We start from the raw sequence: 27040 nt of genomic DNA, 5'->3' as shown, positions 1-27040 counted from the left end.
TCTCCAACAATGAGGTGCTATATGAGTGTAATGTTGATGAATATTATATTAAAAGTATGTTAATATAGTTAAATAAGGTAAAATTGTGAAGGAGATGGAGGATATTTGGTGTGAGGAAATAGAAAAGAATGGGTTGATATTTATAGAATTTCCCACAATTTACTGTTCCAATAGGTATATATTTTTTTTCCCTCAATTTTCTGGTAATTTTTAAAAAAAATTTGGAACAAAATAGAAATAATAATCCTTGATTTAATAAGAGTCATTGATCACTTTTTTTCCTCAAATTTGAGCCTTCAGATTAAATAAGGTCAATTTGAGTAAAAGCAAATAATAATCCATTTGCTGGGCCCCATAAACAGTATCCGAGTCTTGGTCTTGGAAAAGTCTCAAATATGAGACTTGGGATGAGCCCAAGTCCTATAATTTTAGGACCAACTCCCCCTAAAAAGCATTTGTTGGAGATGAAAAGTCTTATAATTCAACAAAATATAGTTTTGAACCCTATGGTTGGAGTTGCCCTAAGGAGCTCCTTGTAAACAGCTGCCTTAGACCAGGCTATAGGCTCCTAATATGGTAAAACCGTAAAAGTCATGTGTTGAGAAACTACTTTTACTGTTGACAGTATACCCATTACATTGTTTATCCTCTTGAAGACACAGTCCAAGAGCCTTGGTGGGATCAAATTTTTGTTCTCACAAAGTTTTCCATTTAATTCTGTTAATAATGTATCCCTTCTCTTTTTTTTTTTGAAATATACCCCTTCTCTTTTGCACCTCCAAATGAAGTATATTATTGAGATCTCCACATAAAAGTATAAACTGAGAATAATTGTAGAAGTAAAAGAGAAAACTGTGCTAATAATTTGGTTTCCACCTTTGAAAAGCCATCAAGGACATATAGCCAAATGCTTTGCGCAGTAAATAATTTTGGATATATGAAATTGCATAATTGATGAAAAACGTTGTAGATTAGTGCCAGTATAAATCACATAAGTGGCATACCACAATAGTCTAATCTCGAAACACCATAGATTACAATAAACCAGTACAGAGGAGTAATCCAAATAATAACAGCATTCCAATCATAAAAAGTAGTGCTAAAGGAATAATCACTAAACTCAGAACATACCACACCCAAAGGGGTGCTCTAAATCTATCTCATTCGATAAATGACCTACACCCAGTATTCTCTAAAAGATTATGACTGTCTTCCATCATCTACTGAATCAGCTCTCTCCTTTATGGATCCATTTATGAGTATGCTACATATGGAAGTGAGGCTACTATGAGCTTTGCCTAGGATTGCCCGTGCCAAGTGGCTACACTGATATATGGGACTGTGCGGAGCAAAAGTTGTAAAACACACCCAACATAAGTGGCCCACAAAATGCAAGATAAAGGACTCTAATATTGATACTTAAAACAGATAAATCTTTGAGGACCTGATCATTACAACATAAAAAACTTAAAAGGACAATAACCTAAGAATGATGCAAAGTAATAGAAATACCCAAGTAGCACAAGAAGTGAAACAAGGAGTTGATACCTCCAAAGGCTTGAGCTTCCAGAGGCCAAATGGAATGCCCTCCCAGTCATAGGCAACTTATTTGCAGCCTTTAGTAGCATGTCTCTGATTAGAGTTGGATCTTTTATTGACACTAAAAGCTGAGTTGGTCCCAACCACAACTTCACAACAGAGCCATATTTCTTGTGCAAATCAGCCAACACCTCTGAATGCCAAATATAAGAGTCAATGGATGCTCTATGGTCTTAACCAAATTCAAACTTATTCAATTTCTGGAATCCAAAAAGTCCTAGACAAAACCATGAATTTCCCAAATTGGGTTCTGTTTCTCTTCACTCAAACAACTCAAGGAAACTAGCTCAGAATTACAAACTTTTGAAAGGGACTTCAAACACAAAACAAGCTCGATCCCAATGCACAAAACTCTCCTAGCTTCACTGCATTAATGCTTTCATGGATTTTTTTATCAATCCAAGCAAAGGAAGTTAAGCTATTTCACCATTTCATTAATGTTCTAAGTTAAGCTGGACCGAACAAAGCTAATTACTCTAAAAAGAAACAACTTATCAGAGTGCGAGCAGCAATTTTACCAGTTTGTATTGCTCTTTCCAGGGACATAGAAATTGAAAACTATGAACCAATCCTATTGCTTTTGCCCAGTACATAGAAATTGATATAATTACCGTGTGTTTGTGTCTATGTATATGCTCTGGTCCAAGCACGTTCAGCGCCGACCCAAATGTTCGGTGCTAGTTTCGAAATCCAGATACCAAAACAAGGATTGAGAAATTACCTTGGTTAGTAGAGAATAAAGAAAGGATGAGGTCAGTTCGAAGTCAGAAGTCGAGGTCGAGGTCAGTTCGTCTTCATCGAGGTTGAGTTCAGTTCGTCTTATACTGTTTTGAGTTTTTTTTTTCATCTTCAGGGTGAGGAGAAAAAAATGAAAGATGTCAAAATCTCACCTCTAGAGAGTGGATTTTTGATAGGGTTTGGTATTTATATTTAGGGTGCTTGAATCCTATAGAATCAATTATCTAATGAAATCCTTAAAAATTCTTGAGCTTTTGAATACCACCAAATTTGAAAGGACTTTCTAAAATCTCAATTGAATACCACTAGATTTGAGAGGACTTTTTAAAATCTCAATTGAATACCACGAGATTTTAAAGGACTTTTAAAATACAAAACAATTCAATAGACTCTTAATTGAATACACCCCCCTTAATGAGTACCATGACAAGAATAAAAAAATCGAACTCGAATCATACTCATAATGTTGCAATATATTCTAACTTTCCAAAGTTATGAATCTATAGCTCTTATTATCAATTACATGAATTGATATTTATGGCTAAGTATGCCATACTTAAATTTCAATGCTCGGATTGTACAAATGTAAACGTGTCAATTGTTGTTCCTTTATATTGTTATTCTTTGCTAATATCTTTATTTATAATTTGAGCTTATGAAATTGGTTTTACTCTTATCATGTGAGGTAAGATTTATTGAGAATATCATACTTTTATTGGTTTGTAGGAATTGAAATTCATATGCAAAGCACACATGATTTCACCTATGTGATCGACACACCATATCCGATATACATGGTGCATGTAGATGAAGTGAAGAAAGAGTTGGAAGCACATATAAAAAGGTTGGAAGCTTGTTTAGCCACGGAAGAGAACAACAGGCTAGGCTAGGACAAACTTCGAAGTATGATGAGGTGAAGGAAGAAATGGTCGCCTTGGACAAGAAAGTTGCCGACTTCAAGGCCATATGCATGATCAAAGAGTTGGAAGCACAAGTTTTACCAAGTTTGCGTGATGCACTTGGCCTAGTTAAGCTATTTTTACTATTTTGGTGGGATGGTTTACATGAACTCCATCTACTAACAATGGCGGATCCAGGATTGAAATCTTGGACGGGCTAAGATTTCTTAAACAAAAAAAAAAAAATATATATATATATATATATATATTTATATTATGGAGAATATCGAGGGTGTGAGAGAATTTTATTAATTTAAAAAAAAGGTACACCTAGTCAGGGGGGACGTAGTGAGCCTTACCCCTGACTAGTGCAATTCACAATTCATAGTTCCAGACTTCCAGTTCGTAGTTCCAATTCATAGTGTCATTCACAATTAAACAAACAAACATAAAGAAGCCTCCTGTTTGAAGCACAAAGTTCATTAGCACAACACTTTAATTAAACCCAAACTTGATTAGCACTTTAGCAGAGCATCATTATACAACAAATTCAAACTCAATTAAACCCACAACAAATTCAACAATTGCACATTTGCACAGCAGAAAGAAGAAAACTGAATGAACTGATCGACCTTCATACCTTGATAAGTAGACAAAATCAATTAAACCCAGTTAACCCACTGACAAAATCAATCAAATAATCAATTAAACCCACAACAATTGCACAACACTGTAGCAGAAAGAATATTAGAAGACCCACATCAGTGCATCACATTTAACCCACACCCAATTAAACAATAAATTGCAGAAAGAAGACCCATTTGATTTGCACACAAACAGATCATTGCTAAAAAATCCAATACAATATGAGAATAGATGTATTGAACAAAAACTAACAAAGAGAATCATATCATATATACAAATGAAAGTCTAGAGAAAAACAAATCCATTAGTCTTAGCGATTAATCTCTATAAAAACCCAGTTTCATGAAGCAAAAACTAATTTACCCAATTATGTTCTTGATGTAATAATCTAACACAAAACAGAGTTCCCCTGTTTTCATATATATTTACCTCCATAAAACAACTCAGCTATTGAGAGTAGGGAAGCAACTGTCGGACCTAACCAGCGCCAGCCCACCAACCCTCTCAACACCACCGAGAGAGGAGCTAGAATTAGACCCGCAGGCGGCACTGGTGGAGGAGGAGAGAGTGAGACTGTGAGAGACGATTCTCCAGTTCGAAACTTTGAATAGCTCAATAGCCCATAGTCGATCAGTCGATGAGTGGAAGCATGAACCAGAATTTGCTTGAATCAAGAGGTTGAAGAGGAAATTAAGAAATGGCCATGCACCGGAGGAATGATTTCTGAAGAGATTGTGGCTTGGGAGAATCCGAGAATGGAAGATTGGGAAATGAGTTATTCCTTCAGGAAATTGAGGCTGGATCTGAAATTGACGGAGATGAAGACAAAGTGTCGGGAGTAGGGAGTTACTTTGGCTGGCCTGGGCTTCTGGAGTCTGGACTATCCGACTATGGACATTGGACAATACCCACTTTAAAAAAAAAGTATACATTTAATTTTTTTTTTTTAGTCCCAAAAATCTCAGACGGGCTCAAGCCCATCCTAGTTTGTGCTTAGATCCGCCACTGTCTACTAATCACCCTTTTGGGTTTAGTGAAACTCCATTTATTAACGTAATTAAGTTTTAACACTACTACAATAAGTTAATCAGACGACAAACATTTGGAGTTGTGTGATGACCAACCTCACTGTGGTCTAAACGAGTGTTGTGTGATTGAAAAATCACACAACGGTGATTTCACCGTTGTCCAATATTCATTTCCTCAACAGATAATTATTTCCGTTGTGCAAATTCTGCGCAGGCATGTACCTGGCATGACATGCGCAGGGATGCCTCGGCATTGACATGGCCATTCAGACAACAGAAAATGAAATTTAGTTGTTGTCTGAGATTCATAACACACAACAGTTTTGATTTCTTTGTTGTGTGAGATTCATAACACACAACAACTATATTGTTTATTTGTTGTCTGAGATTCATAACACGCAACAGATAGAATTTTTTCTTTGTTGTCTGAGATAAGTAACAGACAACTCAATGAAATGATATCTGTTGTCTGTTGATTGATTCAGACAACAGGGATAATTTTATTTCTGTTGTGTGTTATGAATCTCACATAATAAAATTTTGTTATTTTCTGTTGTTGGTTGTTGGTTCACACAACAGCTATATTTGATTAACTGTGGTGTGAATATTGTAATCGAATTGGCTAATATCCAGTAACTCACTACACCAAAACTGGTCTTTTACGGCCCACCATGTGCGCCGTAAAAGCCTATTTATGGCGCACAAAAACACGCCGTAAAAGCTCGCGCCGTAAAAGACTCCATCTCTTTTACGGCGTGCATAAATGCGTCATAAAAGAACCAAGTAACACGCCATAAAAGTGGTTCCACAAATATCATCTAGGTCATTTACTGCCCACATTGCACGCCGTAAAAGACCTCCTATTAAAGGCACAAAAAGAATGCCGTAAAAGAGTGGCTAAACTCCTAGTTAAGACGCACAATGTGCGCCGTAAATGAGGTGTGTTCAAACAAAAAAAAAAAATTCTTTTTGCTCAAATATCATACTCATATTACCCTCATTATAATTAATTTCATTTACAAAGTAACAATGAGAAATGTATCAGTAGAACTCATTACATCAATCAATTAAACCTAGCTATATCCCTAAACCCTAAACATATTTGAAGTTACCTAACTACAACAAACAAGAGAGAAATCTGGGCTCGTCACTCAACTGATAGCTAACATTGAGCTTTCATCTAACCTGTCAACTAGAAACAAGTAGCTTCTATCAACATACTTTAAATCACCACTCGAATTACATATAAATGAACTGAAGCTTTTAGTTGCAAGGTGTACAATCTTTTGAATTTGATCACTTACATACCACACCAAGATAAGAGTATGTACTGACCTCTTCTTTTGTCCAAGGTATCAATTGTTTGAATGTACTAATGATTCATCTAGTATAGCAAAAGAGATCATTGATCCTATTAATCAAACAGAGGATGTCATTCACCAAGTAAAAACAGAAGGTAATAAACTAATAGTTCAGTGTTACACTATATCCGCTTTTGGTTTCCTAGTTTTCAATATGCTTCTTTTTCAATTACCATGTCCTTTCCTTCTCTGTTGAGCTTTTTATTCTCATCAGTCAATTGATAGCTAGCATCGAGGTTTCATCTAACCTGTCAACTAGAAAAAGCAGCTTCTATCAACATACTTTTAAATCACCACTCCATACTCTTAAATCACCACTCCAATCACATATAAATGAACTGAAATGAAATATTGCACACACAAACACAGTGAAGAACATCTAGGAGAAGCACCTCCTAGTAAACTTATTAATTACCATATAAACATATACAAACTTTGAAACTAGATAAATAAAATTCCATATCTGACTTGCAACTTAATACTAAGAAGCCAAAACATTAATAAAAACAGCAAACTACATACCTATCAGTGATATATACTCTAGGAGCTCATCCGAGATAAAGTCCTCAACATTCACATCGACCAAATTTCCGAATCTATTAGAGGACACAAAAAATGTGTTCTTGTATCAAGCAAAATGTGTCCTCTTTTTCCTATAAGGACACAATTTTTGTGTCCTAGAACTGAAAAAAAAAAGGTAGTCATCTTTTCTCTACAAGGACAAGCTCCTTTTATATGCCAAGTTTTAATATAAAATTCCAAAAACAAACCTGCTTCCCAGTTGTTGTTTCAAACCCACGTATGAGTGTCACAAGATTCTGGTAAATACCATCTGAACTGTCCTGCAAAAGAAGTAAACAGGAGAGAATCAATAAATAATATCAAAATAAATAAATACCAGGAAATCCTTTAGTATTGATCTGCATTATAATTAGGGAAAGGCTCATGCAATCATACATATGAAAAACTAAATAACAACTCATTACTTGAAGGGATGTGTGAGCATTTAACTCATTAGCAGCCATCATATCAGCCTCATTTCCACCGGCCTTTGTGCAGGATAAACCTTCATGGTTTAAAATTCTAATAGACAATTTAAATCAGTCAGCGTATGAATCTGGAAAATCAAATTGTAAGTAAGGAGAATGACAATGATGACAATATTACCTTAAAAACAACTGGAGCCCCTTTCAGTGGACCTTCAGTGACTCACATGCATTTGTGAAAGATTACAAACTAAGCACATCTTCCAACTTAAGAAAAGATCTAATTTTGCTACACAAGTTGAATACAAACACATAAACACAGCTAGAAATAACAGAGGGAGAAGGGAGGAACAATCAGATAAAGAACATCTTATCTTTGAGTGAATGTTCTTTTTCTTGGTCTGATAGTAGTTCATGTTCAATTCAGAACAATCACAATCCAGAATATATCTCTACAGCCAAGAACTTTACAGTTTAATCTGAATGATAACTTAAGCATTATGCATACTCAATCCACCCAGCCTTGTATTGTGTTATTCATTTATTTTTTTTGAAGTCAGAATGAAAATGCAAAAAGGAAAAGAGGTACGGAGAAAAACATAGATTTCAGAAAATCAGGCCAAACCTAGAGCACGGTAATCGGTTAAAGCATGGTTTTGGCCTTCTCCACCATGGGAGATATACTTCGTACATAAACAGAACAAAGCATGCAACAATAATCTTGATACGCTGACAGTTTATAGAGAAATCGTTACTGACAGTTCCTAATATGGGTGCTGCCTCATGGAACCGGGCGTAGAAAATAGAAACCAAAGACAAAAGTTGAAAATGATAGCACCAGCAAAAGTTCAATACGCCGCAAAACTAAATTTTGGCCACTGTTTGTATATTGTCATGTTCTACTTTCTTAACTTGTTATTAAGATTGTATAGTTAATGAGCCACATATGAGGCTTTGAAGATCCTACTGAAATCATAGAACTATACTAGCATCCTCATTCACTCGCTTGGACTACATAATACTCAGCCTTAGCCTAAATTCTTGTACAAAAATCCAAAGAGAATAACTTTCTTGGCGAAATTAAGGAACTTCTGCTGTTTAAATAAAAGGACAGTATGTGTAGTAGCTTACATCAGGCCAGGTGTCGGTAATGAACTCCACAATGTCATAAAATATATCCCCTTGAACATCAATTTGGTCCTTCTCGGTTGGCCCCTGAGGAAAAAATAATACCAAAATGTAAGGACATAGAGCTAAGCATATTTCAAAATCACTTCTTAAACTATAGTCACCTTGACAACAGAAGCTCCTGTAGCAAATTTCTTCCCTAACTTCTTTGAAGTATCACTAAGTTTGACACCTGAAATGTTACCAAATATACTAGTTATGGATTGTTTCAGCAAAAGACTCTGAAAACAGAAAAACAAAGGATTTAAACCAGTAGATTGCTCACCAAAAAGCTCCAGTCCTTTGATAGTTGTGATACATTTTCGCTTATTGTGTGTAACCTTTTCAATAATAACCTCCAGCTTCTCCTATAGAACAACAAGAAACATCAGCAAAATTTAATCACAGCAATCTAAAAGTTCTCACAACAAATGCTGCTCGTAACTACTTCACCCTGCAAATCTTCTTTTCAGTTATGGCATCGAATAAAGTGTTATAAAAAATTACCTTTTTCTTGACCTTCCCACCCGGCAGACGCTTGACCTCTTCTTTAGGTGCTGAAGTTCCTCCACCAGCAATCGAAAAAGTATTATTACATTCTCAATTCACACACCGCAAAATAGTAAGGCAAATAATGACACTCTATGAAACAAAATCAAGACAATCATATCAGAAAAGTATAGAAATCAGAATCACGAAGATGAACGGGAAAAGAGAGAGAATGGCGTACTCGAGATTTTCGGCGACCTGTTGAGTGAGCTTAGCAGAGAATCCACTGGCAGCCGTCTTGTAACTTTAAACCAGAACTTCCTTGGCAGTCTTTTCACTATATGTATATTTCAAAATCAATATTAAACAAATTGATTTCGCAGCAGAGAGAGAGAGAGATTTGCAGCAGACCTGCCAAGGACGAAGGCTAGGGTTCGGATGTGATAGCTCAGGCTCCTCATTTTGCTGCGGCCTCTCAGTGTAAATGATGTGGATAGCCGATCACGAAGAAGAAGCACAAGAGCCAGAAAAAGGGTCAATATTGGAAAACTAGAGAAACTCTAGAAATCGAGGAACTAAATGTCAAAGAATAAAGGGTTACCATGTATGACCATCGCTGCAAGGCTATGTCCACTTCGGCGGAATCCAAGTAGGTGAGATGAGAAACCCAAATTAGTTGGAGCCAAATGCAAAATCATCAAATTTTCTTGTCGATCGATTCACCTCAGATCTGAAAGAAACCCCAATTCTGTTTGAGAGAGAGGTATTCACCCAGATAACTGGATGATTGGATTAGTTTGAACAAGAAGGATTAAGAGAAGAAACGGGAGAGAGATGAAAGAGGAAGGGATGGCTAATAATGTCAGGGTTTGGGTCTGGCGTTTGTTTTGTGAAGCGTGAATTTATTAGTAAGAGGTCGATTGGGTGGGAGATTAGAATTTTAGCCGGAAAAAATAGGCGGGTTCTCAAAATTTGTGGCGCACTTATTTACGGCGCACTCTAAATGAATGCCGTAAATGTAAAGCAACATTTATGGCACACTCCAAAAGCATGCCGTAAAAGACCAACTAGAAAAAGTCTTTTACGGCGTGCTTTGGCACGTATTAAAAGCATGCTGTGAAAAACCAACTAGAAAAGTCTTTTACGGCGCTCATTCAAAGCACGCCGTAAAAGACTAACCCATATGAGTCTTTTACGGCGCGCATTTGGAGCACGCCGTGAATAACTACCAATTACGGCGCGCATAATATGCACGCCGTAAATTTTAGGCCGTAAAAGCCTAGATTTCTTGTAGTGACTGTTGTAGGAGAATCCTTAATTTTGAACTCTTTTACAGTCATACAACACATTATTTTGCATTGTGTTGCATGACTTAACCTTGGACAACAAGAAGAATATCCATATAAATGTTTATCCAGAAATAATGCTCGATATATTACCATATAAACAGTATTCTAATCCATATCATTCAAGTACCATTATTCAAGCATCCATAAAATCAAGTAACTAGATAATGCACCAAACAAGAGCATTCCTAGCTAGCTACACATGAATAAAAAAAACATTCATATTCTCGATAACTCTTAGCCTTCAGCTGCCATTGGCTTCAATAAAACTTCAAATGTCTCACTCGCAATTGGCCTGCAAGATTTACACTTCTTTAGTAATTTGATGAAATTTGGTCTGTGCAGAAGTAATAACAGCATTACACAATTGACACTAGATATGATATATACAAGTGATAAGTTTAACTTAGAAATGATTATCCTTTAATCTCTATAGCTTCAGTTAGTGATAAACAACTAGAAATAGGTGTATTTGTCACCTGAAATGACAAGATTAATTGGTCATGTGAGTAGAAAAAGAAAATTGTTCATCCTTATGAAGGAACAAATTTATTATCAACAGCCAATATGCATATTAAACAGATAATATGCATATTAAACAGATAAGACGGAAGCTACTTACCAAAATTCATCATACGTTGTGTCCCACTAAGAGAATCACCTCTTAATCGACCTTAGAAAACATTAGATATCATTTGAATAGACCAAAAATGCAATTGAGGTTTGGAAAAGGGAGTAGGCTACCTCCACCAAGGACTCAACTGGAGAATCCTCAAGTGTAGCTGGCTCTTGTCCCATTTTGCCGTCGGCACCTTAAAATAAAGAAGACAAATGACTGTAAAAGAAGTAGCTACCTTTCAGCTCAAACTTTAAAAAGGCCCAGTAACAGATACAAAAAATGCGATGAAAGAACAAGAATTTAAAAGGGAAGATCATAAGAGAAAGAAAAACCCAAAAATTGAGATACAATCACACACTTGCATAGCTTGAAAAGCAATCTGAAACCTAAATCAGTTATATTAGCTTTAACCCAGAAGCTGAAATTGAATGAGACAGGAAAAACAAAAGCATTCAAAACTTGATACAAGAAAGTAAGAAAGAATTGGTCTTACTGCTGAGAGTGAGAGGGAGAGAAAGGGCAGTGGCTGCACCAATTGAGGTTGAGCTTGATCGATGGCTGCACGGACTCTGGAGGCTCCCGTTGTTTTGTTTTAAGGCAAAGTATTTGAAATAACAATTATATACAATTTGTACTGATTATCAACCACGTCCGAAACCAAAAGGATCGAAGAATCAAAAACCAAATGGAAATTGTCCCGGCTAGCTGGACCGTGATGTAGATTTATTCAATGGGAATGTCCAAACAACCAACTATAAACTCATTGTTTCTTTTTCCATCATTCCTAAAAATTAAACCTCAAGACCTAGCCTTTATCCTACTTAAATATCATTCAACCAAAAAGCCAAAAAAAAAAAAAAAATTAACATAAAAAATCCACATTCCTACAAAGAACTGATAATCATCATCAAAAACAGTATTGTTGAAGATAAGGCTTAGAACACCCAAAGCAAATCGTTCAAAATATGATAACAACAATCTCTCTTATCTTAATTTTCTCACTAACCAAACAGATCTCTCTATTTTCAACTATCAAATACCAGTAGGTGTACAACTAAACATGTACGAACAAGCTTGGAATATATCAATGGCGAGAGAGAGAGAGAGAGAGAGAGAGAGAGAGAGAGAGAGTATGATCTTCATTTCACATGATAACTCGTGCTAGTTTGGATACCTGCAGTAAGAAAAGTATGTTGGAAGACAACTCTCTTAGGTGCAGCCGTGCTATATGGAAAGAACTGAGATGACATAGCCAAGTCTAGCACACTAGGATGCAACAAGACTTGCAAAATGGATGACCTGGCTAACCAGCGACCACAAATAGGTACCAGAGGGCCTACAAACCAACTCGTCATAACTCCAATTACTGCAGCCACCACAATGTCAGGAACGAAATAACCTGCAAGAAATTATATGAACCATGCTTTTTGAGAAATTTTGGATAAAGAGAATTCATAGAACTTTAGGAAATAATTCAAGGGTTAAGACTAGATGCCATAAACCATTTTGAGCAAAAATATTCAAAACCATATATACTAAAGTAGTTTCACAATTCATCCCCTTGAGTGCTAAAGTACATTGTAAGAGAAAACTACCCAACTAAAGAAACTAATCACGCATTCACGCTACATACCACATTTATTGTAGCGTATAATCCAAAAGCTCCCCAAAACCTTGCTTCATCCGTTAAAGCCTGCAAGACTCAAGCTTATTAGAACTTATCTTAGATAATGGGATTAGTGAATATCTATAATTATTCTTAATATCAGATTAGAATGGATTCATGATGCACCAAGATTAGATTTTTAAGACAAAGATAAAGCAGATGCAAAAGAACACTATGTCCGAATTGAAAAATCTTTACAATGCGTAAGTAAGATAGTTAACACAACAGGGTATGTATGATTTGAAAGAAACCTGAAACTTCAACCATTGAATGCCAAAAAAAAAAAAAAAAGAGGATACATGAAAACAAATCAGCTAAATAGATTTGGGAAAAGAAAATACAAAGAAGATAAGCTGGGTATATATCTGGTGCATGATAGTACCTCTTTTTCTTGACAACTGATGCCTCTTGAGTGAGGGGAAAGCTACTCCAAACAAATCTCGGAATTAACTGATCGAAATGCTCAATCCACAAGTTTATAATAATATTTTTATTATTGCCGCTCTTGCATAAAACTGCTACTAACTCTCAGTAGAGTTCCATTATTATGAAGGCTTGTACAACAATTTCGAAGAATAATAAAAGAAATTACTAACCTCTTGAAAAAATGGAACTTTTTCACGAGGTGCATAAGGCTCATAGATAAGTTCTGGACTTGTCATGGAAACTCTAAGTGCTCCCTACATATATAATAAGGTCAGCACACATGACATGATTGCTTCTCTAGAATATGAGACAGACTAGACAACTAAAAGTTCAATGGTCATGAATAATGCACAAGATGACGGTCACACCTCTAACCCTTTACAGTGAAGTTCACTAGTTCTTTCAGTAAAGTACTAATGGAAAATATATTAACAAGAAGAACTAAATCGGAGGATTTGCGGTATAAATTGAGCAAATCAATAAACATACCATTTGCCTTGCTTGGGCAAGTGCTTTTACTTGTGTGGATAGCAACCTTTTATCATTCAAGAAGATTGGCAACCCGACAGCTTGAATACAAGATAAACACATAACAAAAAGAAATGATCAATGAATTATAACGTTCATCTTTTCATAAATCATTTCAGACGCACCAACACATTTGTTATAGACACATAATCAAAAACTAGCTACCATTTTCAAACAAATTGTTCAAGTTATAAACTCTATAAATTTACCATTGCAGAACGCAGAGTCATATCATTTCTAGAAGTCCAAGGAAGTGCTCCATGGCTCTTATTTAAGCTTGAGTACATGTTCCATCTATTAAGTTCAGCCACTGATCACAAAGTAAACTATGTTAACTTAACTTTCAAATGCCAAGCCAAAAATTTACAGTAAGTAATCAATTCATGAACATCTCCAACAGAAAATTACCATTTGAATTACCAGTTGCATAGCTTCTTCAGCAGGAGATATCTGCAAATATAGCAACATGTCAGGAATTGACACAAGCTGGACATGCACTTCCAACAAAAACCATTCAAGCAAACCACAAGTTACAAGCATTCTCATAGTGATGAAAAGCAAGAAAGAGTGAATAAAACATGTATAAAGCAGACAATAAACAATTAATAGACATTATCTTATTTTGGATCATGAGAGAAAATTATGACCTCGTTTCCAAAGCATCAACACATACCAAAAACAAAAAATAATTATCTGCAAAGCACAAGAACATACTCTTATCAACAGCCAATCTTGTTCTTCAGAATCTCAGCAATGATAACAACTAGCAATAGCTGTCGATACAAACCACAATTTCTTGTCAATCCTTCAGTAACCAACATGGAAACAAAAGCTCCCAATCTCCTAATGGACCAAAAATTGAGGGGTAAAGGGAAAGAAAAAAAACTAAAAGGGAATGCACATGACCCCTAAAACCCAAAAGAGAATATATTACGAACAAAAAAAAAACAAAAGAAAAGGAATTTGTTCCTAAAGGACTTACCTTTTTGATAAAAGGAAGAAGTCTTGAGACAGCAGAATGGATATAATCTCTGAGCTCAGGGTGCCGAGTTCTATGAACAACCAAATTCATGTACTTCCTTCTCTCAAAAGCACCTTCAACCTAAAAACCAAGCAATTTCAAACATTAAACCCCTCATACACATGGGCTTTTATGGTTTTCCTTTCTAGGTTCCCCAAATAATGGAAGAAAAACACAAACCCAATACCAAAAATTTTACCAGAAACCACAAACAAGAACTGGACTTTGTGATTGAATGAGAATAAAGCAAACCTGCAGGATAAATTCCTTTGAGGAAAACGATTGATGTGATTGCCACCTCCAATAACTCAACCAGAATCTGAGTGGTTTCATTTGTGCAATATTCAATTTGAATTATAAGCACAAAGAAATAAACCCATTAAAACAGAGAAGAAAGAGAATTACTTGTAAGAGCAAGAGGTGCAGAAACTAACCTTGACTGTGTTGCCGACGCCAAATTGAAGTAGCCCAGGCCCAACTACGCAGTCCATGGCATGGTGGAAGAATTGGGAGCACTAGGGTTTGGGAAGTTGGGCCCGGAATGTTCACGCCGTCCATATTGGCAACGCCACCTGCAGGAGCAGAAAAGAATTGAAATTAGACCCAAAAAGCACTAATCTCAACAGCCAGAGTAGGCCTCATTCCCGCCGTCCTTCACCGGAGACGCCTTGTCGTTCAGCCTAAACTAGTGGAGCTCGGACGACGACTGGCATGGAATGAATCTGTTGCTGCACGTCGAGGTCTTCGATGGTGACGACGAGAGGCTCGAGATCCCCCGAAACGAGTTGGAGAACGAGTCGAGTCGCAGAGTCCAATCTTGCTGGCCATCGTTAAACGCTTGCAGATGGCTAGACTTGATGGAGAGAGAGGTTCACGAAAGAGAGAGCGAGGACTGAGAGAGAGAGAGAGAGATGCTAGGTTTCGTGGAGGCTATTGTAAAACTGATGTCGAGACAGAGGGTTGAGAGGGTCGAGAAGCAGCAAGCTAGGTTTTGTTTTCTTTGTTTTTTTCTTTTGGACACGATGTGGCATGGCAATTAAACTTAGCAAAAAATTTGAAGTTACTCACACAACAGAAAGCTCACCAATTGTCGTATGAGTGCACTACATAAATTCAAAATGTGGAAACATGGAGGGAAACATGCCGCCTACAGCATTTTGGCTCAAAATTTTGCCGCCTATGTTCCTACTTCACACAACAGAATAGCTTAAATCTGTTGTCTGATGACCACAGCTTACACTAGGCCTATCTAGGGGAAGACATTCAAGCAAGCTTACTCAAACTTTGGTGCTTAGTTTTTCAATCACACAACTGAAATAATGAAACCCGTTGTACCTAGTAGCCCAAATTTTAGTGTTTCAAGAGCCAACCAAGACTCCAAAGTGGAGGAAAATCTACCGCTATATTTTTTAACACTCAGACGACGGACAATACTTAATTCTGTTGTGCAATGTAGTTTTGATAAAAAAGTTATCACTTTGTTGACATTCACACAACAGAATATCCCTAATACCGTTGTACAATCGAGCTTACTTAAACACACAACAGATGATTTCTGTTCTGTTGTGTGATTAAGTTTTTGTAGTAGTGTAACTTCCATCTCTTTCAAATTTCGATGCAACAAAAAAAAAAAAAAACCTTGGGAATTTAAGAAGTCACCTCACATGAACAAAAGAAGCTTTTAATATAGGCAGTCAAAGCATCAAACAGACGGCTCTGCGCTTGTGCTTCTAATTATTGACAAGGTTGAAGAGAGTTTCTATTAAGACCTCCAAATCTGCTCACTTGACCTCACTCTATTATGAATTATTAAATGACATATATAACCTACTATAAAATGACTATTAAGGACAATAATTATACCAAAAAAATTGTTATATTTATTTTCTCTAGACTTTCCAATTCAATAATATTAGATTGCATTTTTTATTATTTTCCTTATCTATTTTCATTTTTCAATTTCACTACATACTCATTAAAGCATTCATATATATTTAATAAGAAATAAAACTATGATCAAGATCATGTGACATAAAAATGTATGATATGCATATTGAACACATATTGGTCAGGAAGAACAAAATAAATTGTATTATGACCAAAATCCAAGTCTATCCATTATACTTGAAAAAAAAAAAAGGAAAAAAAAAACAGAGCTAGCAGTTAAAAAAAACTAAAAAAATATTTAAATAATTAATCATGAAGTACAGAAAATAGAGAAACATTAAGAAAAAATGATTAATCTTTTTTTTTTTTTGCACACCTAAAAGAGAAAAAGTAAATAAAAAAAGATCACATAATAGTTCATGTTATTTTATTTTTATTAATTTTTAAAACTCAATACCTTGTGTTTGATTCTTTTTATTGGATAAGATATTTATGTTGTCTGATTAAGGAATGAAGATGTAATTAAGATTTATGTAGTAATTAAATCATTGAAATGACTAAAGTTTTTATTATAAAGATCTTTAGCAGACTCTCTATTTTGGCTTTTTAGCTATTTTGGAGAGCATGTTTAGAGCATCTTTAGCAATGCTAGCCATTTTTTAGTCAAATTTTAGCTAAAGTAGCTAAAAAGTTATTTTAGCTAGCAACTTTAGAATTACGTCTGCATCAATGTTCTCTATTTTAGCTAGTTTTGAATTTATATTATTTTTTAAATGAAGATTAAATTGTTTAAATGTATTTATAAATTACATAAAATAACTTAAAAGGAATGTTTTAAATTATAGAGAGCCTCATCCCGCTCTCTATATTTAGGAGCGAGATAGCTAAAAGTTATAATAGAGAGCCACTTAGGAGTCTGGTGCAGCTGCTAAAATAGATAAAAAGTTAAACATGCTCTCCAAAATAGCTAAGGAGCCAAAATAGAGAGTCTGCTAAAGATGCTCTTAATTTTTTATCTATTTTAGCAGCTGCACCAGACTCCTAAGTGGCTCTCTATTATAACTTTTAGCTATCTAACTCCTAACTATAGAGAGCGAGATGAGACTCTCTATAATTTAAAATATTCTTTTTAAGTTATTTTATGTAATTTATAAATACATTTAAACTATTTAATCTTTATTTAAAAAATATTATAAATTCAAAACTAGCTAAAATAGAGAGCACTGATGCAAACGTATTTCTAAAGTGGCTAGCTAAAATGACTTTTTAGCTATTTTGGCTAAAATTTGACTCAAAAATTGCTAAAGATGCTCTTAGTTTGTTTGCAAATTATATGAGTGAGGTTATTTGAGGAACTTTCGTGAGGTTTAATGAATAAAATTAGTATTCAAAAATTTGAAAGGAGGTGTACAAAGTATAAGAGGTCAAGTGAGTAAATTTAAAGGTTCCAATAGAAAAACTCATATAATAAGACACTACTTGCAAACAAAAAGTTTACCTTGCAACTCTTTTCACCATCAACGCGGGAAATGTTTGCGGTGAAGGTAATTCTCTCTACACTTTGTTTCTGTAGATCCCTTATAATTTTATTGATATTTTAGGCTGAAAATGCTACTGTTTCGAAGCTTATAACTCAATGGTTCGGTTGGTGTAATTCAGACATGGTGCTCTCACGTGTCTTTGCTCTCCTCTGATGCTATTGTCCTTCCCAAGCCTGATCGATACTCCCTGCAAGAGGTTCCCTTTATTTATTTCTTTTAGTTCTCTAATCATCTGATTAATTATATTTCTTTCGACAGGATTAATTTCTCTAAACCCAGTCTTTTTTTTTTTTCGCTTTTTACTTTCAAATGAGTAATTGGTAGTGGGAAAACAAATATGCATAAAAGCTATGTAGTATTGTTGAAAATTGCAACTGAAGGTTCAAAATGCACTTGATGCATGATGTGAGGCGAGACTGTTTTTTCTTGATCTATCCATGTGTGGAGAAGATAAAAAAGACCCAAAGACTTATAATTGAGAAATTGAGAGCGTTTTGGTCTTTCACAAAGTTAATCAAGATACTCTGAGAATGCGATTAAAATTTTTTGAACAATCAGCTGCAATGTGAAAAACAAGAGTTGAAATTTTTATTCCTATATAAATTTAGTTGTCTTCACTAATGTTTCATTAAAGTTTGTGCATGAGTCCTGAATCATATAATGATACATACAGTTAGTTCTAATAACAATTTTTCATATAACAGATGCGTGTTAGTTGATTACCAACTCTCCGAAAGTTTCAGGAAAGAGAAGGTCTTAGGTAGGGCTGCCACGTGATGGGGCAGTGAGGCCCTCCAATCACTGCTTAGCAGGGGGGTATTTTGGGTATGTTATTTTGCAAATTGAGGACAGTTTTGAAACAAGAAATTTTTTTTTTGAGTTTTGATTGGTGGGCCGCACTGCCCTACCACGTGGCAGCCCCTACCCAAGACTTTTTCTTCAGGAAATATGTGGACACGTGCCTTATGCCAGCTGTCTTCCTGTCATCAAGTCTCTTCCATCAGCTAATTAGTTAATTAGTTACTAATTAGTTGTTTAGGTTAATTAGTTAGGTGTGAGTAGTATGATTACACGTTTTTGTATAAATAGCAAGGCTCTCTCTCATTTTCTGTAACGAAGTATTAAGAAACAATATGTTAGTATACTCTTTTCAGTGGAGCTGTCACTAGAGCAGAACAGAACTTGATCAATGTCAGTGCAGTGTGAGCAAATGAGCAAAACTTTAAGAAATGGCAAAACTTTGACAACCATTTTGATCTGCTGTGTAGGCTCAAAATTTGCTTGCTGAGTCGGCCAACAAAAGTTTTAAACCCTAAAGCCACGTTTGGTTTGCGGAAAGGAAGTTTGTTCTTTTCCTACGTTTGGGATGCAAAAGGAAAGGAAATCGTTTCTTGAAGGAAGGGAAAATAAGGGGAAAAGTGGTTCCTTCCAAATCTCAAAGGAATCAATTTCCTCCTTCTTTCCTTGCATTTATTACTCACATCATATTATTTTATTACATTATTTACAAACTTTTTAATAACTTTCATGATCAATATGTCAGTGCAGTGTGAGCGAATAAGCAAAACTTTAAGAAATGGCAAAACTTTGACAACCATTTTGATATGTTGTGTAGGCTCAAAATTTGCTTGCTGAGTCGGCCAACAAAAGTTTTAAACCCTAGAAATTATCAACACTGAAAAGCTTTACATTTAGCTTTCAAATGCTTGTTTTTCTTGTCATGCTTGGCTGGTGCAAAGGGATGGTAAAGGGTGATGAAATGGAACACCATCCTCACTACAATCTTTAATCTACAGTCTAGCTAGATTAATCACTAGCTTGAGAAACGTCAAAAGTTTAACATCCCGGGAAGATCAAATCTTTACAATAAATTATATAACCTGCAAGGATCCCAATATTGCTTTATTAATATGGCTGGGAGAGAAGGACAACATACAGTCGAACACTAATGAGACAGGAGATGCGAATACAGTACGTCAATGGAAAATTTCATTAGCTGTAAGGGAAGAAGCAATTTGCATAGCTGTAAGCAGCTTTAACTTTTATAAGCTAAAAGTTACCTCGGCCTAACTTTTATAAGGGCAAGTTCACCGGGCATCCTATTGCCCGGGCACCACGTCAAAAGCAGCAGAAATGGTGACCCAGCTCCACTATTCATGATTCCACCGGGCTTGGGGCAAAACCACAGTGGGAGGCCCAGGTCACGAACTCGGGGAGGAGGGTGACTGAGCCCGTGACCCAGGCTGCCACGCTGGCCCAAGAAGAAGAGAAGAGGGGAGACGCGCTTCAGCTACGAACTGCATTCCAGTTTCTTGTCCTCTAGCGGGGACAACCTTGCAGGCGCGTGGGAGCCTCTATTTTGTCCGGTAGCGGCATAATGCATGATGAAGTGGACGGCTGGTTTTGTTTTTGAAGCCAAGGGTCCACAGATCTGGTGCGTTGGTTTTGAATGTGAAAATGATCCTACGGTGGATAATTAAGGACGAATGAGGGTGGAAAAAAAAATATCAGTTAGATTACAACGGGTAGATTACAAAGGTAAGAAAAATAAAAAAAATTATAAAATTTCATATAAATACCTCACCTCCTATTTTATCTCTCACACAAAGAAAAAAAAATCTTTTTTACTTCCTAAATTTTTTTTGTTCCTATGATAAAAGTGTCGGTGGAGTTATTAAAAAAAAAAAAACTCGTCGATGGATATATCATTTTTTCTACCCAAAAAATTTCATTTCGGTGGATTTTCAAAATTTTCATCAATAGTATTTATTTACACCATACAATTCTCATTTACACTTTAAAAATTAATAAAATATTCGATAAACAGTAATTGACTGGTGACCCTGACCCCAACGGGTGGAAGCAAAGGTCCAGTGGCAGTGAATAGTGTCCTGCCCTGGTGACCTGGTGACCTGGTGACCCAACGGGTGAACTTGCTCTAAGCTGGTGCCAAATGATTAAACATTTAGGCTTGATTTGGTTCATGGAAATTATAGTTTGTCTTTTGCCTTTCTCATGGGATAGAAAATTTCCATAAAATTTCCATTCCAGTGTCCAGAGACAATTGAAAAGTTGTCAGGCGGTGGTTTCCAATTTGGGATGTAATGTGTTTGGACATGTGTGTTGGTGAGGTGATAAGAAGGTGATTTCCCACTAGACATTTCGTAATTAATGTAATAAATTAATAAAAAAATTAGGATAAAAAATAAATCTCTTGAAGGTATGAGAGGAATCATTTTTGTTTTTCCATATTTTCCCTTGTCCTGAAAGACTAGTTCCAATTTTCAACCCCTTACCAAACACAACAAATACAGAGTTTTTGTTTCTTGGGCTCTCAAATATGCGAATCAAACTAGACCTAGAATAAATTGCTTTATTGAATTTTACCAAATACATTTTATTACTTAACTTATTTATTGTTTAGCTTTTTAAGTAACTTAACTAAGTCCTCCCATAGTCCCCATATCACCAATAAAATTCACTTTTGATGAATCTCTCATAATCTTACGTAAGGTAGTCGTGTCATGTGTGTGGTAGGGCTGGGCAATCAGTGAGCATGTAAGAATCAGCCATATTATTATACTTTATCAGACGACGGAGAATAAACTGCTTTATTGAATTTTACCAAATATGTTTTGTTACTTAAGTTTTTTTGTTAAGTAACTTTTTAAATAATTTGGGTCAAGTCCCAAAAAATTGGACCTTAGTAGATTTGGAAAAATAAATAACTAAAGCCCAACACTAAATTTGCTGGGTTTTACATGACGCTTTCCTCGCACCACCAGAACAGGAGAGCAAGGTCATAAGTCTATGAGGAATTGAGGACCAAGTTCAATTTGGTCGCTTTTAAAGGAAAGAGGTTCCCTCACACCTCCAGAAGAGGAAAGCAAGATCAACAGCAACTTCGCCATGGTAATCAAAGCAGACTCCTTAACTCTTCTTGCTCTTCTCTACAATTTATTCTCTGCAGATTGTCGGATCCCATAAAAGTAACTCTTAACTCTGCCTCTTCTTTTTAAAAGCTTATAATTAATTGCTTCTGTTTTGTTTGGTGATCGATGATGGTCCAGAGCCAGAGCCAGACACAATGCGCTCACCACCAGGCTGTGGTTTCCTGTGATCTCACTGGCGTTCCCAGCCCTGACACTCCCTGCAAAAGGTTCATCTTCCGCTTTAATATTCCCATGCCATGAGTTACTTTCGATGAATCATCATCCTATGCTTTGTTAATGCTTGAGAAGTTGAGATGGAATATTTATTGCCTATTAAGTATTAAGAGCTTGTTTCTCACTTTTCTTTTATTTTTCTTCTCTAAACAAATGAACGAAGTTGCCCAACTATTACTATTGCTCTGAGATTTTCGCTATCCTCATTCATGTTCCTTCTTGGAAATATTTATGTTTGAAGCAACTAGCTAAGTCAACTCAGCCAAATTTAGCTTGTTCTTCAAATCCTAGATCTAGGTACATTTATTAGCTTTACACATCTGACCTCTACATTTCCAGAGCCAACAATCTCAATGAAAGATGGAATTCAGAGTTTTTTCTAATTGAACAAAATCTTCAAACTAATTGTTAAAGTGAAAAGCTCTACCAGGATTCTGTTCTTATTATACACCATCAAAGTATGAGCACTTGAGTTTGACTCATACCTCCTGTTACTAATTTGTATAATGTTTTTCATATATTGTAGATGTTAGCATCCAAAAGAGAATTGGTTTTGTTTGTCCTGTAAGGACATCTTCTGTAGTAGTAGTGTGTATGGACATTTCATTCTGCATTATCAGGAGACAAAGCATTGTCTTTCTGTCAACTGCAGGTAACCATTACTATATCCCTACAAATTGCAGGCTCAAGTCTTTTCTTTTTCTGCACTGATTTATTATAATTATGTCTTCTGGTTTTGTTCACCTTTTGAAACAGTAACAATTTAATTTACTGTTACGCTTGCCGTAAATTTCTAGATGCGGAAGTGATCCAAAAATTATGGGCCAAGGTGAGCTTTTCCCTTCATTTTTGGTTTTAGGTATTGGATGTTGCCAACAGGAGTGGCGATACCATACTCAGAAAGGAAGAGACTCATGTCCACTTTCCATTTGCTCACACATTTTATATTTTTAGGGTCGATCATCTTCATCCAAGCTAGAGAGCATTGATGCAATGATTGTTGATGTTATTGATCTCTTGTCTAAGCCAATTCCTAGTATCAATGTTCATCCACAGTTGGATGCTCAGTCGTTTGGAGGCCAGGATGAGCTTGCATTGGCTAAGGAGGGAGTCCGGAAGATCTTTGATTGCGGGTTAAAGGCTCTAGCTGATCCCAAAGTGCAAGAAGAGTTTCTCCTTTACTCAGCCACACTGCTATCAGCTGAGTCATGCCCCTCATAATTGAAGGTTAACCTTTCATCATTCAGGTGCAACTTTCCGAGGAAACGTCTGCTTTCGTCAAAGCTCAAGATGAGTTGAAGGTGGCCTCAGACTATCAGCCTCAATCACTCAGAAGAAGTTTGTGGTGCTGCAACAAACTTCAAAGTATGATGAGGTGAAGAAAGAAATTGTTGCCTCGGACGAGAAAGTTGCCGGGTTCAAGGCCATGATCAAAGAGTTGGTAGAACAAATCAAAAGGTTGGAAGCTTGTTTAGCCACAGAAGAGAGCAACAGGGCAAAGATTGATCGGGCTATCGATTCCATCGAGACACAAGTCACCACCGCGAGAGATGGATTGGTCTCGTACTTGGCACAATTCTCTTCCATCGAAGGATCGACCCAAGCAGCTAACAAGTTAGTAGCTCAAAAACAGTCGGACTCGGATAACCTAAAGCTTAGTTTTACTAAGTTTGCATGATGCACTTGGCCTAATTGCTGCTGTTTGTAATTTGGTGGGAAAACCACAAGTGTCTACATGAATTCCATTTATTAATCACCTTGTTTGGGTTTAGTGGAACTCCATTTATTAGTGCACATTCCAACTTCCATTTTTTTCAAATTTCAATGCATTGAAAAAAAAAAAAAGCCTTCATAATCCAAGTAGTCACCTCACAATAACGAAAGCAGCTTTTAATAATCTGTCAAAGTGTCAAACAGATGGTTGTGCTTCTGAGTTCTGATTATTGACAAACATGAATATAAGAAGACACAGCTTGCAAACAAAGGTATACTTTCCTTGCAAACAAATTTATACTTTGTAACTTTTGTCACCATGAAACAAAGTTCAAGTGTGAGTCTATAATTTGGCCACTTTGATTTCCTTCAAACCTCCAGAACAGCAAGGTAAACTGCAACTTGGCCATGGTAATCAAAGCTGACTCTAACTCTGGCTTTTCTCTTAAGGTTACCTAGGCTATCTACAATTTCTTTTCTGCAGATTGCAATAAGTAATTTGGGTTTTGTTTTGTACAGAGCGAGAAACAGTGCGATCATCACTCGGTTTTTTTGTCGTGTGATCTCACTGGCGTTGCCAGCCCTGACACTCCTTGCAAAAGGTTCATCTTCGTCCATCTTTTATTAGTGTCCTCTGAAATTTATATACTGCCATGCCATGAGTTATTTTCTCTAATCGTCATCTTATGCTTTTCTATTGCTTGAGCATTGAGATTGAATAATTGTTTGGTATCTTCGAAAGCAAGATTCCCAATTGATCATTCCACTTCAATGCTGTAGAAATGATTGTTTTCCTATAAAAGCCATCCTTTAAGAATATTGTCTATACAGAATTACAGAGTTTGTTTTTCATTTTTCCTCTCAAAACACATGAATGAAGTTTTTCAACTGTTACTGTTGCTATGAGATTTTCGCCATCCTTTTCATGTAAAAGTAGATTCCTTCTTGGAAGTATTTGTGCTTGCATTAGCAAATAGCAACTAGCTAAGTCACCTCAGTCAACAATGTGCAGTTAGCTTTGCAAATTTACATGTACATTGGAGCCACCATTTGGAAAACAGTTTTGATGAAAGAAGGAATTCAGTGTTTTTCTCATCGAACATGCATAATCTTTTAATAGTTATAGTAAAAAGCTCTAGCACGATTCTCTACTCTTACATCATCAAAATACGAGTACCTGAGTTTGAAGAATACCTCGTACTACTAATCGGTGCAACAATTTCATACTGTACATGTCAGCATCCCAAGAATAATTGGTTTTGTTTGTCCTGTAAGGACGTCCTCTGTGCTGTTAAGCTTCATGTTGGTGAGCATTATTTGGAGGCAAAACACTGTCTTTTTGTAAACTGCAGGTAACCATTACAATGTTTTCTACAAATTACAGGCTCAAGTCTTCCTTTTTCTGCAGTGATTCAATATGAATATGTCTTCTGTCTTGCTCAACTTTTGAAACAGTAATAAATCAATTTGGTGTTCCTCTTGCCGTAAATATCTAGATGCTCAAGTGCTCCAACAATTGATGGCCAAGGTGAGCTTTTCCCTTAATTTTTGGTTTTATGCATCATCAACTTTCCAATAACTCATACACGTACTTGCTTTTTTAGGGTCGATCATCTTCAGCCAAGCTAGAGAGCATTGATGCAGTGGTTGTTGATGTTACTGATCTCTTGTCCAAGCCATTTCCTACCATCGATGTTCATCCACAGTTGGATGGTCGGTTGTTTGTTGGCCAGGACGAGCTTGCCTTGGCTAAGGAGGGACTCCGGAAGGTCTTTGATCGCGGGTTAAAAGCTCTAGCTGATCCCAAGGTGCAAGAAGAGTTTCTCCTTTACTCAGCCACGCTGCTATCAGCCGAGTCATGTCCATCAGAATTGAAGATTAACCTTTCATCATTCAGATGTAATCTTTCGGAAGAAACCTCTGCTTTCATTAAAGCTCAAGATGAGTTGAAGGTGGCCTCAGACTTATCAGCCTCGATTACCCAGAAGTTGTTTGTGGTGAGGCAACAAACTTCGAAGTATGATGAGGTAAAGAAAGAAATGATTGCCTTGGACGAGAAAGTTGCCAACTATAAGTCCACGATCAAAGAGTTGGAGGCACAAATCAAATGGTTGGAAGCTTGTTTAGCCACAGAAGTGAGCAACAGGAAAAAGATTGATGAGGTTATTGATTCGATCGAGACACAAGTCACCACTGCGAGAGATGGACTGGTCTCGGACTTGGCACGAGTGTCTTCCATGGAGGGAACGACCCAAGCAGCTTACCAGTTAGTAACTCGAAAACAGTCGCACTGGGACAACCTAAAGATTATGTTTACTAGGTTTGCAATTGCAAACGCCACCATGAGTCGACATCCTAGTGTGAAGTGGGCTCAGCAGCCTGATACGCTTTACATCACTATTGAGTTGCCTGATGCCCAGGATGTAAAGCTTACACTGGAGCCTGAAGGAAAGTTTCTATTCTCTGCTACAGCTGGAGCAGAAAAGACACCCTATGTAGTTGATCTTGATCTCTATGACAAGATTGATGTAAATGAGAGTAGGTATAGTGTTGGCTCGAGAAACATCTTTCACCTAGTGAAAAAAGCTGAAAATAAATGGTGGAGCAGATTGATAAAACAAGAAGGAAAAGCTCCCGGGTTCTTGAAAGTTGATTGGGATAATTGGGGAGATGAGCAGGCGGGGATCTAGATAGAAGCCCGGGTGGGCAAAAAAAACCTATATTTTTTTTTTTTGGTCAATGCTGTTCCCCAAACTATACTATTGGCCATATTGTAATTCTAATAAATTTGATTATTGAAAATGTGATGATATATTTGGACCTTATAACCCATAAATTATAAGAGGATGTTCATTCCAGTGAATTGGAATCATTATGACACAATTCTCTCTTTATAGAGGCATGAAATTATTATTTTTCTTTAAGAGACAACTTTTCTATATGTATAGTGTTACATATAATTGTTATATTGAAAAGAGATTTATGGCAGGTTGTCATAGTTATTATGAAGATCTTAAAGGCAAATTGCTAAAAGCAAATCCCTAAATCCTATGTGTCATTATAAGCATATTGCTTAATCAAATCCTTAATGGATTCAAACTGCCAAAGGCAAGTCCATGAATGAATGAAAAAGCCTTAATGCTCACTCATGGAAATAAAAAGTCTAGAGCTTATATATACTGGAAATTATCCTCTCCCTATATATACTAATTCTA

At 36.3% G+C, this 27040-nt stretch overlaps 2 protein-coding genes and 2 long non-coding RNA genes across 5 annotated transcripts; 3 read left to right on the top strand and 1 right to left on the bottom strand.

Annotated features, from left to right (window-relative positions):
- Positions 1-951: 951 nt before the first annotated feature.
- LOC112172808 lies at positions 952-4767 on the bottom strand. Its single transcript, XR_002925370.2, has 3 exons — positions 4311-4767; positions 1549-1732; positions 952-1339 (listed from the first exon to the last, which is right to left on the bottom strand). It is a non-coding gene; the product is annotated as an uncharacterized LOC112172808 (long non-coding RNA).
- Positions 4768-21719: 16952 nt separating this feature from the next.
- Positions 21720-23727, top strand: LOC112172807. 2 transcript variants are annotated; one of them, XR_005801245.1, is made up of 5 exons: positions 21720-21858; positions 22017-22105; positions 22639-22764; positions 22869-22941; positions 23067-23727. XR_005801245.1 is itself a non-coding variant. In XM_040507843.1 (5 exons), the coding sequence occupies exons 3-5, from the start codon at positions 22707-22709 to the stop codon at positions 23331-23333; spliced, it is 357 nt and encodes a 118-aa protein (XP_040363777.1). In that variant the 5' UTR covers positions 21720-21858; positions 22017-22105; positions 22639-22706; the 3' UTR covers positions 23334-23727. The 2 variants fall into 2 exon arrangements, 1 of the variants encoding a protein (XP_040363777.1); XM_040507843.1 differs by having other exon boundaries at positions 22910-22941.
- Positions 23728-24080: 353 nt separating this feature from the next.
- Positions 24081-24547, top strand: LOC121050101. Its single transcript, XR_005801880.1, has 2 exons — positions 24081-24236; positions 24345-24547. It is a non-coding gene; the product is annotated as an uncharacterized LOC121050101 (long non-coding RNA).
- Positions 24548-24885: 338 nt separating this feature from the next.
- Positions 24886-26700, top strand: LOC112170751. Its single transcript, XM_024308057.2, has 3 exons — positions 24886-25177; positions 25281-25353; positions 25430-26700. The coding sequence occupies exons 1-3, from the start codon at positions 24927-24929 to the stop codon at positions 26513-26515; spliced, it is 1410 nt and encodes a 469-aa protein (XP_024163825.2). The 5' UTR covers positions 24886-24926; the 3' UTR covers positions 26516-26700.
- Positions 26701-27040: the final 340 nt, after the last annotated feature.

Source organism: Rosa chinensis, chromosome 6 (assembly GCF_002994745.2).
Source record: "Rosa chinensis cultivar Old Blush chromosome 6, RchiOBHm-V2, whole genome shotgun sequence".
Lineage (NCBI taxonomy): Eukaryota > Viridiplantae > Streptophyta > Magnoliopsida > Rosales > Rosaceae > Rosa > Rosa chinensis.
The sequence above is the reverse complement of the archived record's forward strand: the minus strand, read 5'-3'. Positions and strand labels throughout refer to the sequence as shown.

What these genes read in the sequence shown, in the direction of transcription:
- LOC112172807 (XM_040507843.1), top strand. Translation starts at nt 22,707, where the DNA reads ATGGACATTTCATTCTGCATTATCAGGAGACAAAGCATTGTCTTTCTG. An exon ending in TGTCTTTCTGTCAACTGCAG is followed by an intron (nt 22,765 to 22,909) that starts GTAACCATTACT and finishes GTAAATTTCTAG; the next exon opens with ATGCGGAAGTGATCCAAAAA. An exon ending in TCCAAAAATTATGGGCCAAG is followed by an intron (nt 22,942 to 23,066) that starts GTGAGCTTTTCC and finishes TTATATTTTTAG; the next exon opens with GGTCGATCATCTTCATCCAA.
- LOC112170751 (XM_024308057.2), top strand. Translation starts at nt 24,927, where the DNA reads ATGCATAATCTTTTAATAGTTATAGTAAAAAGCTCTAGCACGATTCTC. An exon ending in TGTCTTTTTGTAAACTGCAG is followed by an intron (nt 25,178 to 25,280) that starts GTAACCATTACA and finishes CTTTTGAAACAG; the next exon opens with TAATAAATCAATTTGGTGTT. An exon ending in TCCAACAATTGATGGCCAAG is followed by an intron (nt 25,354 to 25,429) that starts GTGAGCTTTTCC and finishes TTGCTTTTTTAG; the next exon opens with GGTCGATCATCTTCAGCCAA.